Source organism: Crocodylus porosus, unplaced genomic scaffold (assembly GCF_001723895.1).
Source record: "Crocodylus porosus isolate Cpor-Errol unplaced genomic scaffold, CroPor_comp1, whole genome shotgun sequence".
Taxonomy (NCBI): domain Eukaryota; kingdom Metazoa; phylum Chordata; order Crocodylia; family Crocodylidae; genus Crocodylus; species Crocodylus porosus.
Genome location: NW_017728909.1, coordinates 63,466,159 through 63,483,928, shown reverse-complemented (window position 1 = coordinate 63,483,928; position 17,770 = coordinate 63,466,159). Strand labels below are relative to the sequence as shown.

General features: G+C 43.1%; 1 protein-coding gene across 1 annotated transcript in view; it reads right to left on the bottom strand.

The window, feature by feature from the left end:
* Positions 1–5,256: 5,256 nt before the first annotated feature.
* Positions 5,257–17,770, bottom strand: part of FAM81B (family with sequence similarity 81 member B) — a 60,155-nt gene continuing 47,641 nt past the window's right edge. The window contains exons 7-9 of the mRNA XM_019532388.1: positions 12,996–13,131; positions 9,576–9,768; positions 5,257–5,646 (exon numbers count right to left, since the gene is read on the bottom strand). Coding sequence (XP_019387933.1) covers positions 5,513–5,646; positions 9,576–9,768; positions 12,996–13,131 — 463 coding nt within the window. The 3' untranslated portion in view covers positions 5,257–5,512. The remainder of the gene's footprint in view (positions 5,647–9,575; positions 9,769–12,995; positions 13,132–17,770) is intronic.

Below are 17,770 nucleotides of genomic sequence, written 5' to 3'. Positions count from 1 at the left end.
GAATGTCCTTTTCATTTCTTTCCAAAATAAACAGGTAACTTAATGTGCAATATGTACACTTCAAATGTTCTCAACTTTTGTGTCTGAAAAGGTTACCCAACCTGTTTCCCTTATTGGAAGGAAGGGCTCTTCTGACCAGCAGTATTTCCTTCCTTGCTTATCTTCTGCTCTTACAGTCTTCTACCAATTGTCATGTAAGATGTTCTTTTTCTTAGTGGTTCATAATGTAGACTGAACATGTAATGTTGCACTACCACTATCCAAAGCTCTTTCATGCTGTCTAGTCACCTAACATATAAAAACAATTGCTGGATATTTTATGATCTATTTACAAGTCCAGATTCACATGTGTGCCAGCAGTAAAGCAACAATCACTTAAGGATTCTCCTGCTTTGTGCCATTAACTCTAGGATTTTAATAATTATTATTATGATCTTTCTACTTTCCAATTGTGGTATAGTAAGCCAAGCTTCCTCCACATAGCTCTTTTTGTTGTTTCTCTCCCCTTAACAGCCTTCCTGAATGCCATCTTACAATTCTTCATTATTGCAGAGACTCCTGAAACTCCCAGTTGGATCTGTGGCACATCTGAGGTGGGCTCAGGAGCCTGCCTGGGGGGCAGGGAAGGGGAGGTAAATGCTCAGCAGCCCCAGTGGCAAGGATGCCAAAGACCAGAACAAGCGCCTCTACCTAACAAGATGACACAGACAGTCTTGAATTTGGGCTGGGAAGGGACATAGCACAAAAACCCAACCTGCAAGCTAGCTACTGAGCACCAAGACTCCTCCTCAGACTCTTTATGAGATATGATCCAAAGGGTCATGGCCACCCCAGAAATCTTAATAAATAAACAAAGGCATGAAGCTGAGGACATTCTACCGAGCCAGGAGTTGATGCAGGCAGTCTTGAACTCTCATCTCTTCACCTCTGAGTCACAAAGCCCAGCTCAATGTCCGAGACCTTTTAAAAAGAGGCCATGCACCTGGGAGCCTCAGCTCAATGGCTGCCCACTTTTTAAAAGTTCCATGGGCAGACACTGGGGCAAAGACATCCAGTATTGGGGTCATGATGGTTCCCATACAAGAGCTTTCCCCATCTATACCATACCCTGCTGCATGTCCTGGATTAAAGAGGTGTCTGGTGTGAGCAGAAGGAATGGAGGAGCTCCATCATCCCCAGCTGTTCATGCTGGGTGCCTCTTTTAAATGGACCTGTGTAAAGAGGTGCCTATGTCCTGGACCCAAGAACAGGTAGTGCTTCTGGGGATAGAGTGGAGGGTAGCCATGTTCAGGAGTTGGCAGTGCCCCCAGCCCAGTTCCATTGATTGAGGAGGGAGTTGCTTTTTTCCAAACCTTGGGGGTTGCCCGGGGCCTGATTCAGACCCAAGGCTATCCTCAGTCTGATCCTAAAGCTCAGGAAAAGAAAGGTTGTGTCCTGGATCCTGAAGCTACCCCAAGTTGAATCCTAGTGCTCAGCTGAGTGTTGGAACCAGACATGGGAAAGAAGGTTGTGCCATGTTCTATTTAAGGCACAATGCAAACCAGTCATAAAGATGTTCTGCATTATACATGGAATATCTTTGTGGCTTTGTTCTCATTTTATTGCAGCTTGGACTGGATGAGCATATGCATGTTATTTAAGACCTTAAAGCATTGATCACAGAGCCAGGGCCACATACAGCCTTGAGGACATACAAATGACTACCAACCACTAGGCTGCTGTAGGTCACTATAGTGATGGTTGGAGCTATCTGTCTGGATGCTAGCATGTTCTCCAGCTTGTCTGTCTTTTGTCTTGTATTGCAGACGGAAATGTCATACCACCAAGTGGTTTTAAACCTTGCTTTGCTCAGATATTAGATAACAGATCTGTAGGCTTGCTGCTAAAGTAAATGAGAAAGTGTACTAAGTTGGAGAGAGTAATTAGCGTTAGGTATCAACTGTTAATTTTAAATGTTCATGTATTAAAATGACAGCAATGTGGTATTTAGCACTCTTTCCATCAGACAAGTTACTTTAAAACCACCAATGGTAATTCCTTACAATTGGAAACTAGTGACAGCTTTCTTTGAGATAACAAGTTATGAACTGTATAATTATATGCACCAAATAAATTGCTGTGTAATTGGTATGAATAGACAGTGTTCAGGGATCATAAAGACTTTAAGCTGTACTTCCTTAAGATTCATTCCTGAAGGTGGACCCCTGTACTCCATGACAAGGGCAAGACCAAGCCAAGTGAGCATGCACAAAAGAGAAGCACAGGGCAAGTGTTGGTATACAAGATCCCAAGCTGCGCAAGTGCCAAAAACTGCAGTTAAGTGATCATATGAGTGTCACTTGGGTGTGTGAAGGTGAAATAGGATTTAGCCTCCAGCCTGACAGCTGGCTAATACAATTTGCCTCCTTCTGAGCCAACCAAACAGGAAGAGCTGTGCATAGTAAGGAAGCTTTAGCTAGCATTTAGTAGAGGCGATAGTGAGCTTAAATTTGAACACAAGAGGCACATCTACACATGCAATGAATGCTAATGAATAAACAGCACAGTTTGTGTCAGAGTTTATTGCTCCTGGGCGCCGTGTTTACACATGCACCCAGGACTGCCACACATTGAACTAGGTCAGAGCAGCCCTAACTGGCAGGAAGTCAGGGGGGGTGTCACCTTGTCAGCCCAAGGATGCTCCAGCCCAGCTCAACGTGCTGCAGAGGGGCTGGCTGGGGCACAGGGGTGCTCCAGTGTGAAGCTAGCCAGCAGATGGGACCAGCTGGGGCACAAGGGTGCTTTAGTACGGGGCCTATCAGCATTTGCATGTGCATTGTGGTGTACTAAATAATGCCACTGCAGGAAAGTACTTATCAACACAAGTACTAACTGTCATGGGGTGCAGAAGCAGCCGTGATCCCCCTAGCACCCCCTTACCATGTCAAACAGGCAATCCAGCACCTTCTTATCTCGCCCGCCACGTATTTGCTGTTATATGGCTCAATTAGGGAGGCTGCCCTTGATCCCCTCGTACACGGTGTTGCACTGGCACTATTTCTTGTTCCGTATGGGGTGACTCAGTGCACCCCAGCCTTAGGGGCCACGTGTGCCTCCAGCCTCCCCTTTAGCATGCCCCAAGCCTCGCAGCTGTACTGGATATTATCTGGTCAGTTTCTTCTAGGTGCCCTTCCCTGGTGCCCCTGGGCTTGTCATGCCCCCAGCCCCTCTTTCTGGCTTCTAATCGTGCCTCGTCTCTGTCAGGCCCCTGTCCGCACGTCCGCCCTTCTCTGGGCTTGTTCTCACACGCCTGCCCCTCTCTGGGACATTTGCCACGCGCTCACCCTTCTCTAGGACTTTGCGCTAGTAGGGTGCCAATCACTCACCGTGGAGCCTTCTATTCTAATCTGCCCTCTCTGGGGCCTGTGCTGCGCTTCCCAAGTTTGGGGCTCAGGCGGCCTTAGCCCTGCCTGGCCACCAGACCCGCCTTCTCAGGCCTAGCTCGCGCGCCTCGCGTGCTCGGGGCTCAGGTGGCCGATAGCCGTGCCTGGCCTCCTTACCCTTTTCTGAGTCATACGCCCTACTGGGCAAACACCGCCCTCACGGGCTGGGATCTCTACACCCCACACACTGTGCCTCTCCGGCGCTCACTCGCCGTGCCAACTATGGCAGCAATCTCTGTGTCGCCCTGGCACCGCTTACTGTGCCCTTACTGGGCACCAGGAACCCCTGAGCTACTAGAGAGCCCCTGTGAGGCCTCCTTGCACCCCTACAGCCTCACCCGGTCCTCTGGTCAGGGTCCACACCCCCAATACGCGCCCCAGTGGCGCAAACAACGGTGCCCGCTCGGCACCACTTGCTGTGCCCTCTGGGCACCAGGAACCCCCAGATTATTGGGGAGCTCCTGTGAGGCCTCCTTGCACCCCTACAGCCTCACCCAGTCCTCTGGTGTTTACACAAGAAACTAAACCGAAACATAAGCCCACTGGCTGTAACCTAACAACGAGCTTCCTCACTCGAACATAAAAGTTAAGCTTCCTTGGCTCTCTAGCGATAGCCTCCCAGTCAGGGTTCTTTCCACTCCTATCATACCATAGCCGCTGGGTGGTCAGGCTGCACCCTGTACTCTGTTAGCTCAGCTCAGCTCTCCCACGGAGCTCCTGTGGCTGCCAGAAGGGAACTGCCACCAGGCTCTGGCCTGGGCTGTTTATAAAGGCCTAGCCCTGCCCCTTTCTGGTCATATGACCTGCCTGGTTGCTCTGGCAACCAACATCTGTGCTCTTAGGGAGCTTCAGCAGCGCTTATTCCTGATGCCAGCAGCAGGCACCCTAGTGCCCTGCTACAGTAACCTACAGTGGCATTTATTTGTTTACTGCAGCCTAGTAGGGCTATGCAGGTAGACACAGACAGTGTGGAACTAAATAGTCTATCTACTCCGCAGTAAACATCTTGTGTAGATGCACCCAAGGAGTTGCAAACACCTTGATTATATCTACCCATGCAATAGCATTTCTTAATAATAATACCACAGCTCCCTGATCAGACTGATTTCACTTGAGACTTTAAATTCAAGATTGTTCCCTAGACTTTAATGCTTCAAATCAATCTGGGACAATATTTTGACAATGTATGAAAGATGAGGTTTGTTGTCTTTTTGATTGATGTTTTTTTTGTTTTTTTGTTTTTTTGTTTTGTTTTTTGTGATATCTTTTATTGGACCATATAGTTAGGAAAGAAGTTTGACAAATTTTTAGGCACACACTGCTGAAGGGCAAGCTTTGGAAGGATCTATACAGGTGGTTCAATAAAAGCCATCACAAAAACCCCTAATCTCACAAACATTCACTGGACCATCACAGCTACAGCAACACTCTAGCATTACTTTTTGGTAATGTAAGCATTATCTTTTGTTTTGTCTACAATGTTCTCACTGCTTTTAGTAACTCCATTGTTTAACTGCGTTTAGTGACTCCGTGTCCTCTCTCCTCCAGCTCGGATAGCATAGGAATACATTTCCTGCTACATTCTAGATACTGAGGGGAGGATTAGTATTTTTCTTTCCAATCAATCTCCATTTCTTAAGAATGGGATTAATGCATGAGCATAGGACAGAAACAGAAGAAGTTACAAGGTCCAATTTTGTTTGTAGTTGCACTGGTCTAAAAGCAGCTCATTTTTGTCTGGCATTAGGCTCATTTTACTTAAGAAACTCAGTGTTAAATGAGCAAATGGTTCCTAAGAATCCCCAAATAAAAGCCAGTAGTTTTTATAAAAATCTGTCACTCCTTAAATTTTATTTTCCCTTCACATCCAGCTACTTTCAATGCCTTAAAAGCAACGTGAAAATCACCAATTCTTAGTATTGCAATAGATTATGAAGATTTCAGCATACAACATGATGTAAACATAGAAAAAAATGTCCTAGGGACAACATGGAGAAACAATGGCAATTTTTTAAAGATAAAAGGCTGAAACAGAAAATCCCTAAGTTAATGCTGTGTCTAGGTGGAGAGAGATTAATCTTCATAAGGCTTCAGTCTTCGAGTTCAGTCATCATCTTTCGTCGGATCTTTTTAATATCTTTCTGGATTTTCTGTTTTTCCAGTTTCAGCTTTGTGTTCTGTATGTGTTGCAGTGAATCGAGAGATTCGTGAATAGATTGAAATCCTAGAGTGAGATAAAGTATATTTAGTTAAATAATGAACACAGAGTGCATCAAGAAACTACAATTTTCTTTAGAAAGATTTCTATGAAACTCTACCGTAATTGACTACCATTTCATTCAAAGCGCATTAAATTCCATTAAGGCCATTCTGACAATCTAATCATTTTTATTGCATGTCATAGGGATGCATTAGCAATTTAAATTGTTAGCTCCTTGGTATAGGCATTTTCTTTCTGTATAGTAAGCAGTGCCAAATGCAAAGAATAACACTGCAACCTCTATCAGATTTACTGGGTATGAAAATTTAATTTAGTATATCTTAAATGAAACACAAAAGGCATTACTGTATTGGAAAGTATGCTGAGGTTATTTTTCTCTAGTCATGAAAGTTCACTTTTAAAAGTTTAACTAACATAATTCTCCTTGCTGAGCAACTGCTTTTAAATCCAGGATCATTACTTTTAGACCCATTCCGTAATCATATTCTCGTACCCTGTAAGGTATTAGATGGTAATGATGACACCTGAGTGGATTACTCCATTTTCAAAGAGCCCCATTGAACTCAATGATGCTAAGCTGAGTTCTGGTAAAATATTCCTCCTAAACTAATGATTGCAGGTTTGGAGCTAGTGGATGATGCATTTTTAGCCAGCTACATTATTGCTGTAGACCTGGTGTTCTATACAACGCACCTCTAAATAACCAACGGTCAAAGAAGAACCACAGTTTTATAAATCACGATTTGAATTACAAAACTATCCTGTCTATTTAAAAAAAAAAAAAAAAAGGATGTTAAATCTTTAGTCATGGAAGGTCTGTTACAGGCAGTGGAATTTATGCCAAGAAAATCCAACCATTAGAACTATTTTTACTCCAAGTAGACACGACTTTGTAGCATATCTTGGGTATCATGAGGGAGAAAAAAAGGCAGTTTTGGTTGAAATCACATATGCATTTATGCAAGTCAGATGTATGGAATTTTGAATACAGGGTTATTGTTGGGAATCGTATATCTACATTTATGAAGAAAGACACTGGAATTTACAAAGGTTCCCTTTCTTAAATAGAACTTCAAAGCATCCCAGCTTTGACAGCTACCAATAGTGCTTAATTATGTTGTGTCTAAATCAGGGGTGGGCAGTTATTTTGGGCAGAGGGCCACTTACTGAGTTTTGGCAAGCCATCAAGGGCCGCATGATAGGCAACTAGAGAAAGATACATATTAATTTTCCAAGTTTTTTAGGGGCCCTGCGGGCCAGATGCAGGCCGCATCTGGCCCCCAGGCCGCATTTTGCCCATCCTGGTCAAAATAAAGACTCATAGGTTGAACCAGCTGGCAGATGTTGTCCAAATGTTTGCAAATTGCAGGAACTTTCAAATTATAAACCAGTCCTTTCTGATGTTTGCTCAGTTTGTCAGAGTAGATATTATATAGCAAATAAAATCAAATATCTGTGGATTCCAGCTAATCTTCCACTTGAAAATGGTGTCTACATGATGAAATGACACTGTCACTTGTTTTTGAAACAACTCTGTTGTTTATTTGATCTGTGCCATTCTTTAGATATTATTCAAGTGAATACTTGCTGGATCTTTAGAGGTATGGTAAAACCATACAGACCTCTCTTGTTTCCAAGATGCCTGACACAAGCTTAAGCAGCTTAAAATTTGCCAAGAAAGTGCTTTCTTCTCTCTGCCAATTATGAATTTTCACATTTTCCCTCTTGCACTTATTCCTGTCATCCCATCAGATAGTTGCCATGCGAAAGGAACTACTATTCCTCCAGTACCTGAATCTATTATTCTAGATTTTAACTGCATGAGCCTCCCAATGGTCCATCTTCCTGGATTGTGGATGGTAAGGTGATCTTTGAGATGGTCAAAGCTGAATCTTGAGCAGTAGCATAATTGGGGGGGAAGGGGAGCAACTGGGGCAGCTGCCCCCAAGTATCCCCTTTTTGGGGAAGAAGGCACAAAAGTAGGCACCCCCACAGCTGCAGCTGATCACACCATAGCAATCAGCAGGGTGCTGCCGCCCTGCTGAACCTCTGATCTCGAGGTTTCTGTAGAACACAACTCAGTTAGAATTTGATTTGTAAGTGTGCTAGTGGACAGCAGAGGTATAGTTTGTAGCGGTGTTGGTCTAAGGATGTAGGCAGACAAAGTTCTTTGGGTAAATCTGATATCTTTTATTAAACCGGCTCAAATAGTTGGAACAAAATTTCTCTGCAAACTTTTGGGTATAAATACCCTTTGTCAGACTGAAGCATCTGCAGTTGGTGTGAGCTCTTCCTGGAAGGAATAAATAGTAAAGAAGCCGGAGGCTGGTATGCATGCAAGGAAGGCAGTCAGGCAAGATGTAAATTGAAGAGTCAGTGGGTGAGAAACAGGCTTGCATAGAAGAATGTTTTCATCTATTTGAGTTGGTCTAATAAAAGATACCAGATCTATCCAAAGAACCTTGTCTGCCTAGTAGAAAGCAGTAGCACTTACAGAACAATAAACTATCTGCTTGGTGCAGAGATCTCTATTGTGCCAAATGCTGTAATGTCTTAGCTGTTCAGGCTGTGTGAAGCTTCAGTGTCATGCTTCTGGGACCGTATTCTCTTGTAGAAGTATATAGTCAAAGGCTGTTGTCTTCTCTGGAGGAAATAATTAGTAGGAAAGAGGCAATGCTAGTTTTTTAGCGTTATGACCTTTAGGAAGGGGGCTGGACCAGATGATCTCACAAGGTCCCTTCCAGCCCTAATACCTATGAAATCTATTAAATGAAATCTATGACAAGCTAGTACAAATATCCAAGTCCCATACCCTGCATAGATGAAGGAGACAGCAAGACATTGGTCCAACCTATTCTTCTGAAGCGAGTAAGAATTCTGCAAAAAGTTCAGCACTGTCCCTGTACCTCCTGAAGACCTTTTTCTGTGGGTGATGCTGGAAAAGAGGGAGGGAAGGGGTAATCTACTCCTTCAAGTATCAAGGTCCTAGACCAGTGATGGCTTTGAAGATGTGGAACTGAACCTTTATTTAAATATGATGCTGTACATGGACACTGGGTAGTGTAGGGAGCATCAGTGTGATCATCCTATTTAACCATCCTGTTTGGGACATGGGTCACTGTGCTCTTGGACCAGCTGGTATGTCAACTGCTTCCATTGCAAGTAGAGGACATTATAGTAAACCAGCCTGTAACACAGGTGCAGCTCACTGTGCCAAATTGTTTATTTGAAGGAAAGAGGAAGAGTGGAAAAGGCTTTTCTAGCCATTGCTGAAGTGGAACATCCAGGCCCAGCCCAGAGTTGAATGTGGTTCAAAGACAAAACCTCCCTCTAAGATGATTGTCCTCAAGAGAAACAGTCCTATATACTCTTAATATCATTCCTTTTACCCACCATATCCTTTCCATCTTCTAAGGGTGAATCCTGAGCTTGCTGTTATTCATACAGGTGATTGTTTTTGTTCCTCTGGCCCTGTCCTTTAACAGCTCATATTTTGAAAGCCTGAAGCTCCTTTCCAAACTCGCAGCTAAGGACTGCAAGCAGCAGTGAGAACACTATCTTCAATCTTTGCCTAATCAGATGCTTGCAGCCTTCATTTTGACAAGAGCCTGTGGGAAGAATCCTGGCTACATATTTACCTGTACTCATTGTTATCTGAAGTAGAATATGTAACATCCTCCCCCTCCCCCCCCCCCACACCCAGCAACAAAAGTTTCCAGAGAAACAATCTGGAGTATGACATTGTGTGGGGATATTCTAATGCAAATGGCTGTTTGCAGTGACAGGCACAGGGAAGAGAAATACTTGACAAAAGGTAACTTTGATTGAGACTCGGAGATGGAAATGGACATTTTTGTACTGCCCTGTTTAACTGATAGACACTTTGAGGGAGCAAATTGCACTCCTGTACAAATTTACAGACTCTTCCTCACCTGATCTGTATTCATTCTGGATTTCCGCCAGCTCATTCCACATCCGTCTTTCAAATCTAGACATTCTTGCGTGCAGTTCATTTGCATAATTTTTCATCGGGCTCTGCTCCTTTTCATAGTGCTGCAGCTTATCTGTCCTTTCTAGCTTTGGAGAAAGATGAACATCTGCTTCCAGTTGCTCTTCTACTGCTTCCTTTTAAATATCAAGAGACCTTCATATAAACACGAGTTGTTAACAAGAGGGCCCATATTGCTCACCCTTAAGCTGCCTCTTGGTTTGCAAGTATGAGTTAAGACAGTTTTTCTCTGAAAATCCTCACAGAAAATGGTACTGAATAAATGCTGCTAAGACTTGGTCCCCTGGGAAGGAGGCCCTGTAGTCCCTTCACCTTCAGGGGTTTCATCAGCGGGGTGGGGAGCTGATCCCAATTTTACCTTGGAATACATACAAACTGGACTCGTACTTGGGTACAGTGCAAGGGTAAGGGATTTACTGTGCTCCTCTCATACAAAGCTTTTGAACCAAAATTGTTAAATATTGAGCAAATTTGGAGCACAGTGCCCAGCATAAAAAGCTAGGCTGGGCTGATCTGCAAACTGCTCTGCCATTAAATGCGTGGAGAGGTTCTCTTCCTTTCCCCACTCCCAATATATGTGCCTTAAGTAGTCTCTGAAGGCCCTTATATAGTCATTAGCAGGGCATGCAAAAAGGATGAATGCAGTTGTCCGTCTCCACTTCGTCCTACACGTGGCAGGGACCAGCGAGAGCTCTGTCACAGTGGTCAGCACCCTCTGTTCTTACAGAAAACAGTTCTGCGGTCAGAAGAGCTCGTATCAGTATAGAGGCAATGGCAGGATTTGCCTCTAAATTAAACCATTTCTAAATGTTTAAATTGAGTTCGGTGTAGCAATGAAAACAAATGGTTTTGACTTTACAAATATTGAAATGCTGTACAGGTGGCTGATGAAGTGAGTCATCTGGCATAACCTGCTGCTGTTCTCACTCATGAAATCTTTCCATCCTGTAGCATATAAACTTCCAGACCAATCAGCATTCCCATTCACACATCCTATGTGACACACAGGAGTGAAGAATAAACAGTTGTGTCATCATCCATTTTTTTTCAAAAGGTACTAAGCCTGGACTATTTTTAAAAATGTAACAGCTGGCCCAAGCAGTAAGGGCCGAATTGTGATTGATGGCAAATACCCTTGCAAAAATACAATCTAAATCTTAGTGAGCTGAGTGTTGTAATGTACCTCAAACTACCACGGTTCTAATACTCCGCCTCATAGATTTCTCAAATGCTCAGCCATACAACTATATCTGGCCCGAGTTTTCATGAAGCAGCAATGTTTTCCAGTGGACAGTTTGCTGAAAAGTAAGTGTGTGTGTGTTTGTGAGATGTTTATATCCTGTCCTGCTTTGTGTAAAATTGGTACTGAAAACTCAATTGGCATGATATGTTTAAAACTGGCATTGAACATTAACTATGTATTGTTTTGCACAACTTTCACACTTTCTCTCTCCAGGGAGATTGTAATACTGTGCAATGTATATCTAATCTGCAAAGCACTCCATGAAAAATGATAGTATCAGAGGAAGCAAATAAAGTGTAGAGTTCGAAATATTTTCAATATCTTCTCTACTGCATTCAGATACATTCAGTACAGAAGTAACTGGCCAGATTTAAGTGTAATTCAAGATTCAAATGAAAGGAAATGTTCATGTAAAATTTTGTCCTAAGATACACCCAGGATCATAGTTGCTGATGTCTGTATTGTAGCAATTTATTTGGTTTTCAGCTCTTAAGCAGGATGAATAGCATATGTCAATAGGCCAAGAAGCTTTTAAGGCTTTGGAAGAACTAATTAAAATGTTTGACTTAAGTCCCAGCTCCCAGCTATTCCTCTGAAATATAAAATCTGCTAAATTGTCAGGTGCTAACCTAGAATCCATTTGTGAAATTCTTATATTGCAAATCTGGCAAATTTTGCATATCCTGCATATATTGTTTAAAAGTTTTAATGTGCATTTTAATAACTAAAATATATTTTGGCTTACTACACTGCACTCTCTCCAGAGCTAGCCCATTAGAAGTTTATTCTAGAAGTTTGAATCAGCTGTCTAAGAAACTAAACCTTCGTTCCTGGTTTCCTGAAGTCAAGCACTAGCATTACAGAACAATTCAGTGTTTCACACGGTGAAAATGGTGCTTGGGGCTCTGGTGCCTGAGCTCAAAGTGAGAAGTGGAAGATTCAGGATGTCAGTTCTGGCACTTGAAACAACAGCCAGCTTACCAGCAATGAAAAGCTCAATTCACAGATAGACGTTTTCCATAGTATCTTTTGGCAGTAATTTTGAATACGCAAAGCATACATACTGGACAGGAAATGATATATTGATTTTCTGTCAGGTAACAGAATTATTAGGGCTTTTACTTATGACTTCTCCGGTCTCCTCTTACCCTTTGCTCATTTTTGTTTGCAATCTCTACTCTTTTTCCCTCACTTTCAATTTTTCCACAGCATTTGTTCTTCCCCCATTCTCCAATTTTTTTCTTTATCTTGATCCTTCCCTCATCACCACTGCCTGCATTTCAGGGGAAAAAATATTTTGCCAAAGTTCAAGTTGGGTGTTTTTTGTTTTAGCTAAACATTTTGAAGACTTCAAAAAGAGATCCTCACTTGTGCCTCAGAGAGGAGGAAAACAAATGTTGGGGGAGCAAATGGGTGCAATCCACCTTGAATTTGAGTGTTTTAGTTTTGTCTGAACATAACTCGAGGAAAAGGAAGTTTGAGACAACTGAATCCTCTGTATTTACAGCCCAGGTTCAATCCGAACAAGAACAGTATGAGCTCCTCCATGCTGTCTTACCAAGTGTTCAGCACAGACTGCAAGGTACCATCTGCACACAAGGCTTTTGTCTGTTCAGTTCTCTGTTGAGTTTATTTGCCGAGGCTGTCTATGAGGGTGCCATATATGCAGGGTTTGGTTTGTTGTTTTTTTGTTTTGTTTTTCACATGGCTACACATCCAATAACGGGAAACAGACTTAAAATCATTAAACCACCACCAGGTGGAAACTGTGAGTGAGGTGCACATTGTGCTGAATTTGAATGAATAACATAAATATGAGCGAGCTTTTATCAGTTTTCTAATCTAACTCCATACGCTCAAATCATTTTACCGACAGAGTTATGGTCGTGGGGCTTTTGAAATGTTTACTATTGTTTGGGGGGGGGGGTGTTGAGGGTTTGTTTTTTTGGGGGGGAGGGGGAACGACACCTGTTTTTTTTGTATCTTTGCAAATTTTTTACAGAGCCCAAATCATTGGTAATCCTCTTGTAACCCCAACTTCAAAACTCTACAATTCTGCACTGATTTTACTGGAAGTTGTGAGGGGAAAACAATTCTTACCAGTCTCTCCTTCATTGCATTAAGTAGCTGATTTGTTTGGTTGGCTTGTTCTTGTTCAGATCTCCTCAATAGGGTTTCTATCCACTTCTGCTGATTCTGAGCTTGTTCCTTTAATTCATTTAGAAGACTATTCATCCTAAAATTAAGATATTTTGGGATAAAGCTGAGCTTTGTCATTGTGGAAAAATCACTCATTCACTTGGGTAAATTGTTTCAAATCTCCCAGTGGTTTCCAACAACCCCTATCCTCAATTATTTTACTAACCCCTAACTTGAATATTATACTTTTTGTGCCATGATGGTATATTTTTCATGCATGTTGTTCTTTAGAGTAGATACTCTGAGAAGTGGATAAACAGATATGTTATTTCCCTTTATAATCAAATATACTTTAAAAGCTGGCTGGTTTCTTTCCATTTTTGGTGGTACCAGCAATCCAACTGAATATATTTGCCATGGCATCATGCTGAACATGATCATCAGAAAGAGCCCCCAGATCAGGGGTAATCAGAAATTGGAAATACAGAAAGATGAGAGATTCACAGATGCTAGGGCTGTAAGGGACCTTGAGATATCATGGAGTCCAGCCCCCTGCCCCAGGGGCAGGAAGTCAGCAGGGAGCATAGGATCCCAGCAAGATAAATATCCAAATGTCTCTTGAAGGTGTTCAAGGTAGGTGCTTTAACCACCTCCGGCAGCAATCCATTTCAAACCTTGGAGGCTCAAACAGTAAAGAAGTTCTTCCTTATGTCCAGCCTGAAACAGTCATGGAGGAGTTTGTGACCATTCAACCTGGTCATCCCCCGGGGCACTCTGGTGAACAGACACTCCCCCCAGATCCTGGTGGTCACCCCTGATAAACTTATAGGTGGCCATCAGATCACCCCGAACCTGCGCTTTTCCAGGCTGAAGAGTCCCATGGTGCTCAGCCTCTCATCATAAGACCTGTTCTCCTGCCCGCTGATCATGTGTGTGACTCTTCTCTGGACTCTCTCACGCTTCTCCACATCCTTTTTGAATTGTGGAGCCCAAAACTGGACGCAGTACTCCAGCTGCGGCCTCACCAAAGCCAAGTACAATGGGAGAATGACATTCTGGGATTTACTTGAGACGCATCTATGGATGCTGCAGCATCACATTGAAGGCTTATGTTCCTCTTGTGGTCAATCACGACCCCCAAGTCCCTTTCATTCATAGTGCTAAACAGTGTTGCACTGCTGAGCTTAGAAGGATGCTGCAGGTTTTTCCTCCCAAGGTGGAGAACCTTGCATTTTTCGGTGTAAAGCACCATCAAGTTCTCATCTGCCCAATTCCTGAGCCTGTCAAGGTCACCCTGGATCATCTTCCTGTCCTCAGGTGTGGATGCTTTGAAGATAGGCACCATATTGGCCTATTTCCAATCTTTGGGCACTTCACCAGAGCACCAGGAGTTCTCGAAGATCCGTGCCAGGGGCTGGGTTATGATGCTAACCAGCTCCTTGAGTACCCTGGGGTGTAAACTGTCAGGACTGGCTGACTTGAAGGTATCCACCTCTCAAGGTGTTCATTCATGAGGTCAGCATTGATGGATTGTAAGGGATCTCTCTCACCCAGACCTTCCTGTCCTCTAGTGGCCAGGGGGCTCCCATGGGACTGGTGAAAAACTGATGCAAAGTACCCATTTAGCAAGTTTGCTTTGTCCTGGGCATCAGTTATCCCATCTGATTTAGCAGGGGTCCCTTAGCGTTTGAGCATAAAGAGCATATCGGATCTGCCTTCAGAGTAGATTTCAAGTGGGAGTCTGGAAATCTACTACAGGCACACAAAGGCTTAGGTCCAGAGATTGGACCTAGCAGAGAGGCATCTTACATGCCTAATGTTCAAAACACATGGTCCTTGGACTGGAGAGGTAGCTCTGGAACAAATAGGAGGCTAACGAGCATTACTCGGATCAGACTGGAAACTATGTACACTTAGATGCTGGACCTATGTGACACAGACTTTATTTTTGTGCTGCAACATGTAACATAATGTGCAACTGTAAAATAATTGACAAGTTATAATATACAGTACAAGTCATGAAAAAAACATTAGCTTAGTTCTGAGTCTTAGGCAGAAATTTAAATTTGCAAGCATTTGTAAATGACCTGACCTTAAACAATATTTGAAACTGCTGTGTGCCATTTTTATGCTAACTTCTGACACACTTGTTTTCCAGCAAAAACTGACCTGTATTTAATTGGGTTGATTTACTATATAACCTTGGGCAACCCAGTTTGGCTTCTGTGTCAATCAGTTAAAATCTAAAACAGTGGGGGAAGAACAGGATTGTGCAACAAGGCTACCTGAATTCAGGGCATGTTTACTTCTAATTCTAAAAGGATAAATATTGCCTTGGGGGGGGAAATCAGAGAAAGTACCCCTAATTATTTTTACTGTGCTACTGACTGATGCAGCATTATTAGTCCTTTGATAGAGATGACAGTTATTAACAGAAACTGAAATGCTGGAAATAAGAAGGCAGTAAAAGATTTACTGTACATAGAATTTTATTGCAGTTTCTTGCCTGTAGCCCATATCTTATCAAAGCCGATACAGAAATAATGTATTTGGTCCATTTTCTTTTTAGTACTAATAAAAGAAAAAGCAATTTCAGGAGTTTCTTAAAGTTTAGGAATGGCTTCATCTTCTCTAGTCAGTATGGATTTTTATCTAACATCATGACAAGTGACTCACTATCTATGGACTAAGGGGTACTGTTTATCAGGAAAAACAGGACAGTTGTGTAGTACTAATGACAAGAAGCTCAAGCATTTTTTTTGGCTTAGTCACTGGTAATGGGAATGAGTACTTGCAGAGAGCAGTTCTGAGGGCCTGAAGACTCAGTTCATCTGTTTCCCCTGCCCACTTCCAGCAATACTTTTTCTCTTGAAGTCTTGCCTTACTTCACAGCCATCCTGTAAAGATCATATTCCTGACTCATCACTTTAGCTGGGCCAGTTCTTTCCTTGTATCCCACTACTAGCTCCCCCTTCCCAGCTACATCAAAAACAAAACTATCCTTTGTGGCCTATCCTTGCCCTATGTGTTTTCATTTATTGAGATGCCAGGTCCAGCCTCCACTGTGTCAGTGGTGCCAGCCTTCATCACCTGCTTGAGGTTTCTAACAAGAACCTTTGTGTGCCTTCTCCATGCCACCCTTCAGGCATAGACTGTATTCCCCATATACATCTGAGGCAAGGACTTTTCTGGCAATTATCTTTCATTGTACCAACTGAAGAACACTACTCTCCATAAACATCTGGAAAGCTGGCTTAATATGGTCTTTCAAATCCTTTCTTAAAAATCTTTTCTGCACAATGCCTACAATGTACTCAACAGTGGCTAGGCAGTTAATGTGCTCAGACCAAGGTTTTACAGGTTAGCCAGTTTTCTTTCCCCCCAGCCTGTCTCTTGCATCCACCTGCTATTTCTGTGGGGTAGACACCATCTTTTAGTTGTTTTTACATAGTACCTGGCATATGATAGGGGCCCTTGCAGTACAAAGAGTAAATAAATATGACCAGGGGGGTGAGTGCAAGTTGGAAGACAAATGTATGTGATAGTGTATAAAGCCCAGTTACGAGCTTGATACAGAAATTACTTGGGTGATGTTCTGAGGCCTGCTTTGTGACCTAACACCCAAGCTGGTGCATGCCAAAGGCCAGAAAGAAAATGTGTTTTGAGGCCCAGCAAGAGGTCATTTCTAGGATGATGATATGGAACAGGTAGCCAACCTGTGGCATAGGCGGCATGCGGCTGATTTGGGGAAGGGACAGGCAGCACAGTGACAGACAGGGCAGAAAGCAGAGCATCAGATCAGGCAGGCAGCTGAAAGCAGAGCAGCAGCTTGGTCAGGGACCAGAGGGCAAAGGAACAGAGAGCACCAGATTGGGTAGGGACAAGGAATAGGAGCAGCACTCAAGGAAGGCGTGGGGTAATTTGTAGCACACTCGGCAAGAAGGTTGGCCATTAGTGATGTGGAGAATAAGAAACTTCTACATATTATTTTGGTTACACTATCAGATAACATCACAAAATAATGGCTATCTGCCTGAATGCACAGAGTTCAATGAAAGGAAGATGTAAGGGCAAAAACACAGGAAACCACAGCAAGGGTAGGATGCTTGGGATAAAAGGCCTTCAAAGGAGTTAATATAGCCTAAGTTGGGCTGTCAGTTAGAAAAAAAAACAACTCCCTGGCTGCCTAGGATCATAGGACGTTACTAAACTGTTACCAGTCTGTAGGCCTAGAAAAGGAAGGGCTTTGAGTGAATGGCTGAGCTGCGCAGGGGGTGTCAGGAAGAACTGAGTGACATGCAAACAGAGGTATGTCTACATGGCACAAAAAAACCGCTACACTGGGACATGCGACACCTGCTTTGCATGTGCTAGCTCCCAGGGTTTGTTGGCACATGCACATAACATCTCACACTAACACAGCTAAATGCTTCTGGTTTGGGAGCTAGTGCCCAGAGCAGGCAAGGCATGTCTCAGTAAGGGTCTGTCATGCATCATCTAGACACAGGCATAGGGAAACTTCAGCAGGGCTTTCTCAAATCACAGGTAGCAGTAACTGAGCTAGATGGAGCATACCAAATCATGCAAAGGACAAATAGGGGGCCAATAAGGGGGAAGTACATACAGACCTTTACCATGTTTATGCATTGCCCTGCCTGCTCTGTACTTCTGAATGAATAATTAAATAGCCCTGTTATAAGAAGGTGGTTTTGAGTTGCTTTGACTTGCTTACAAAT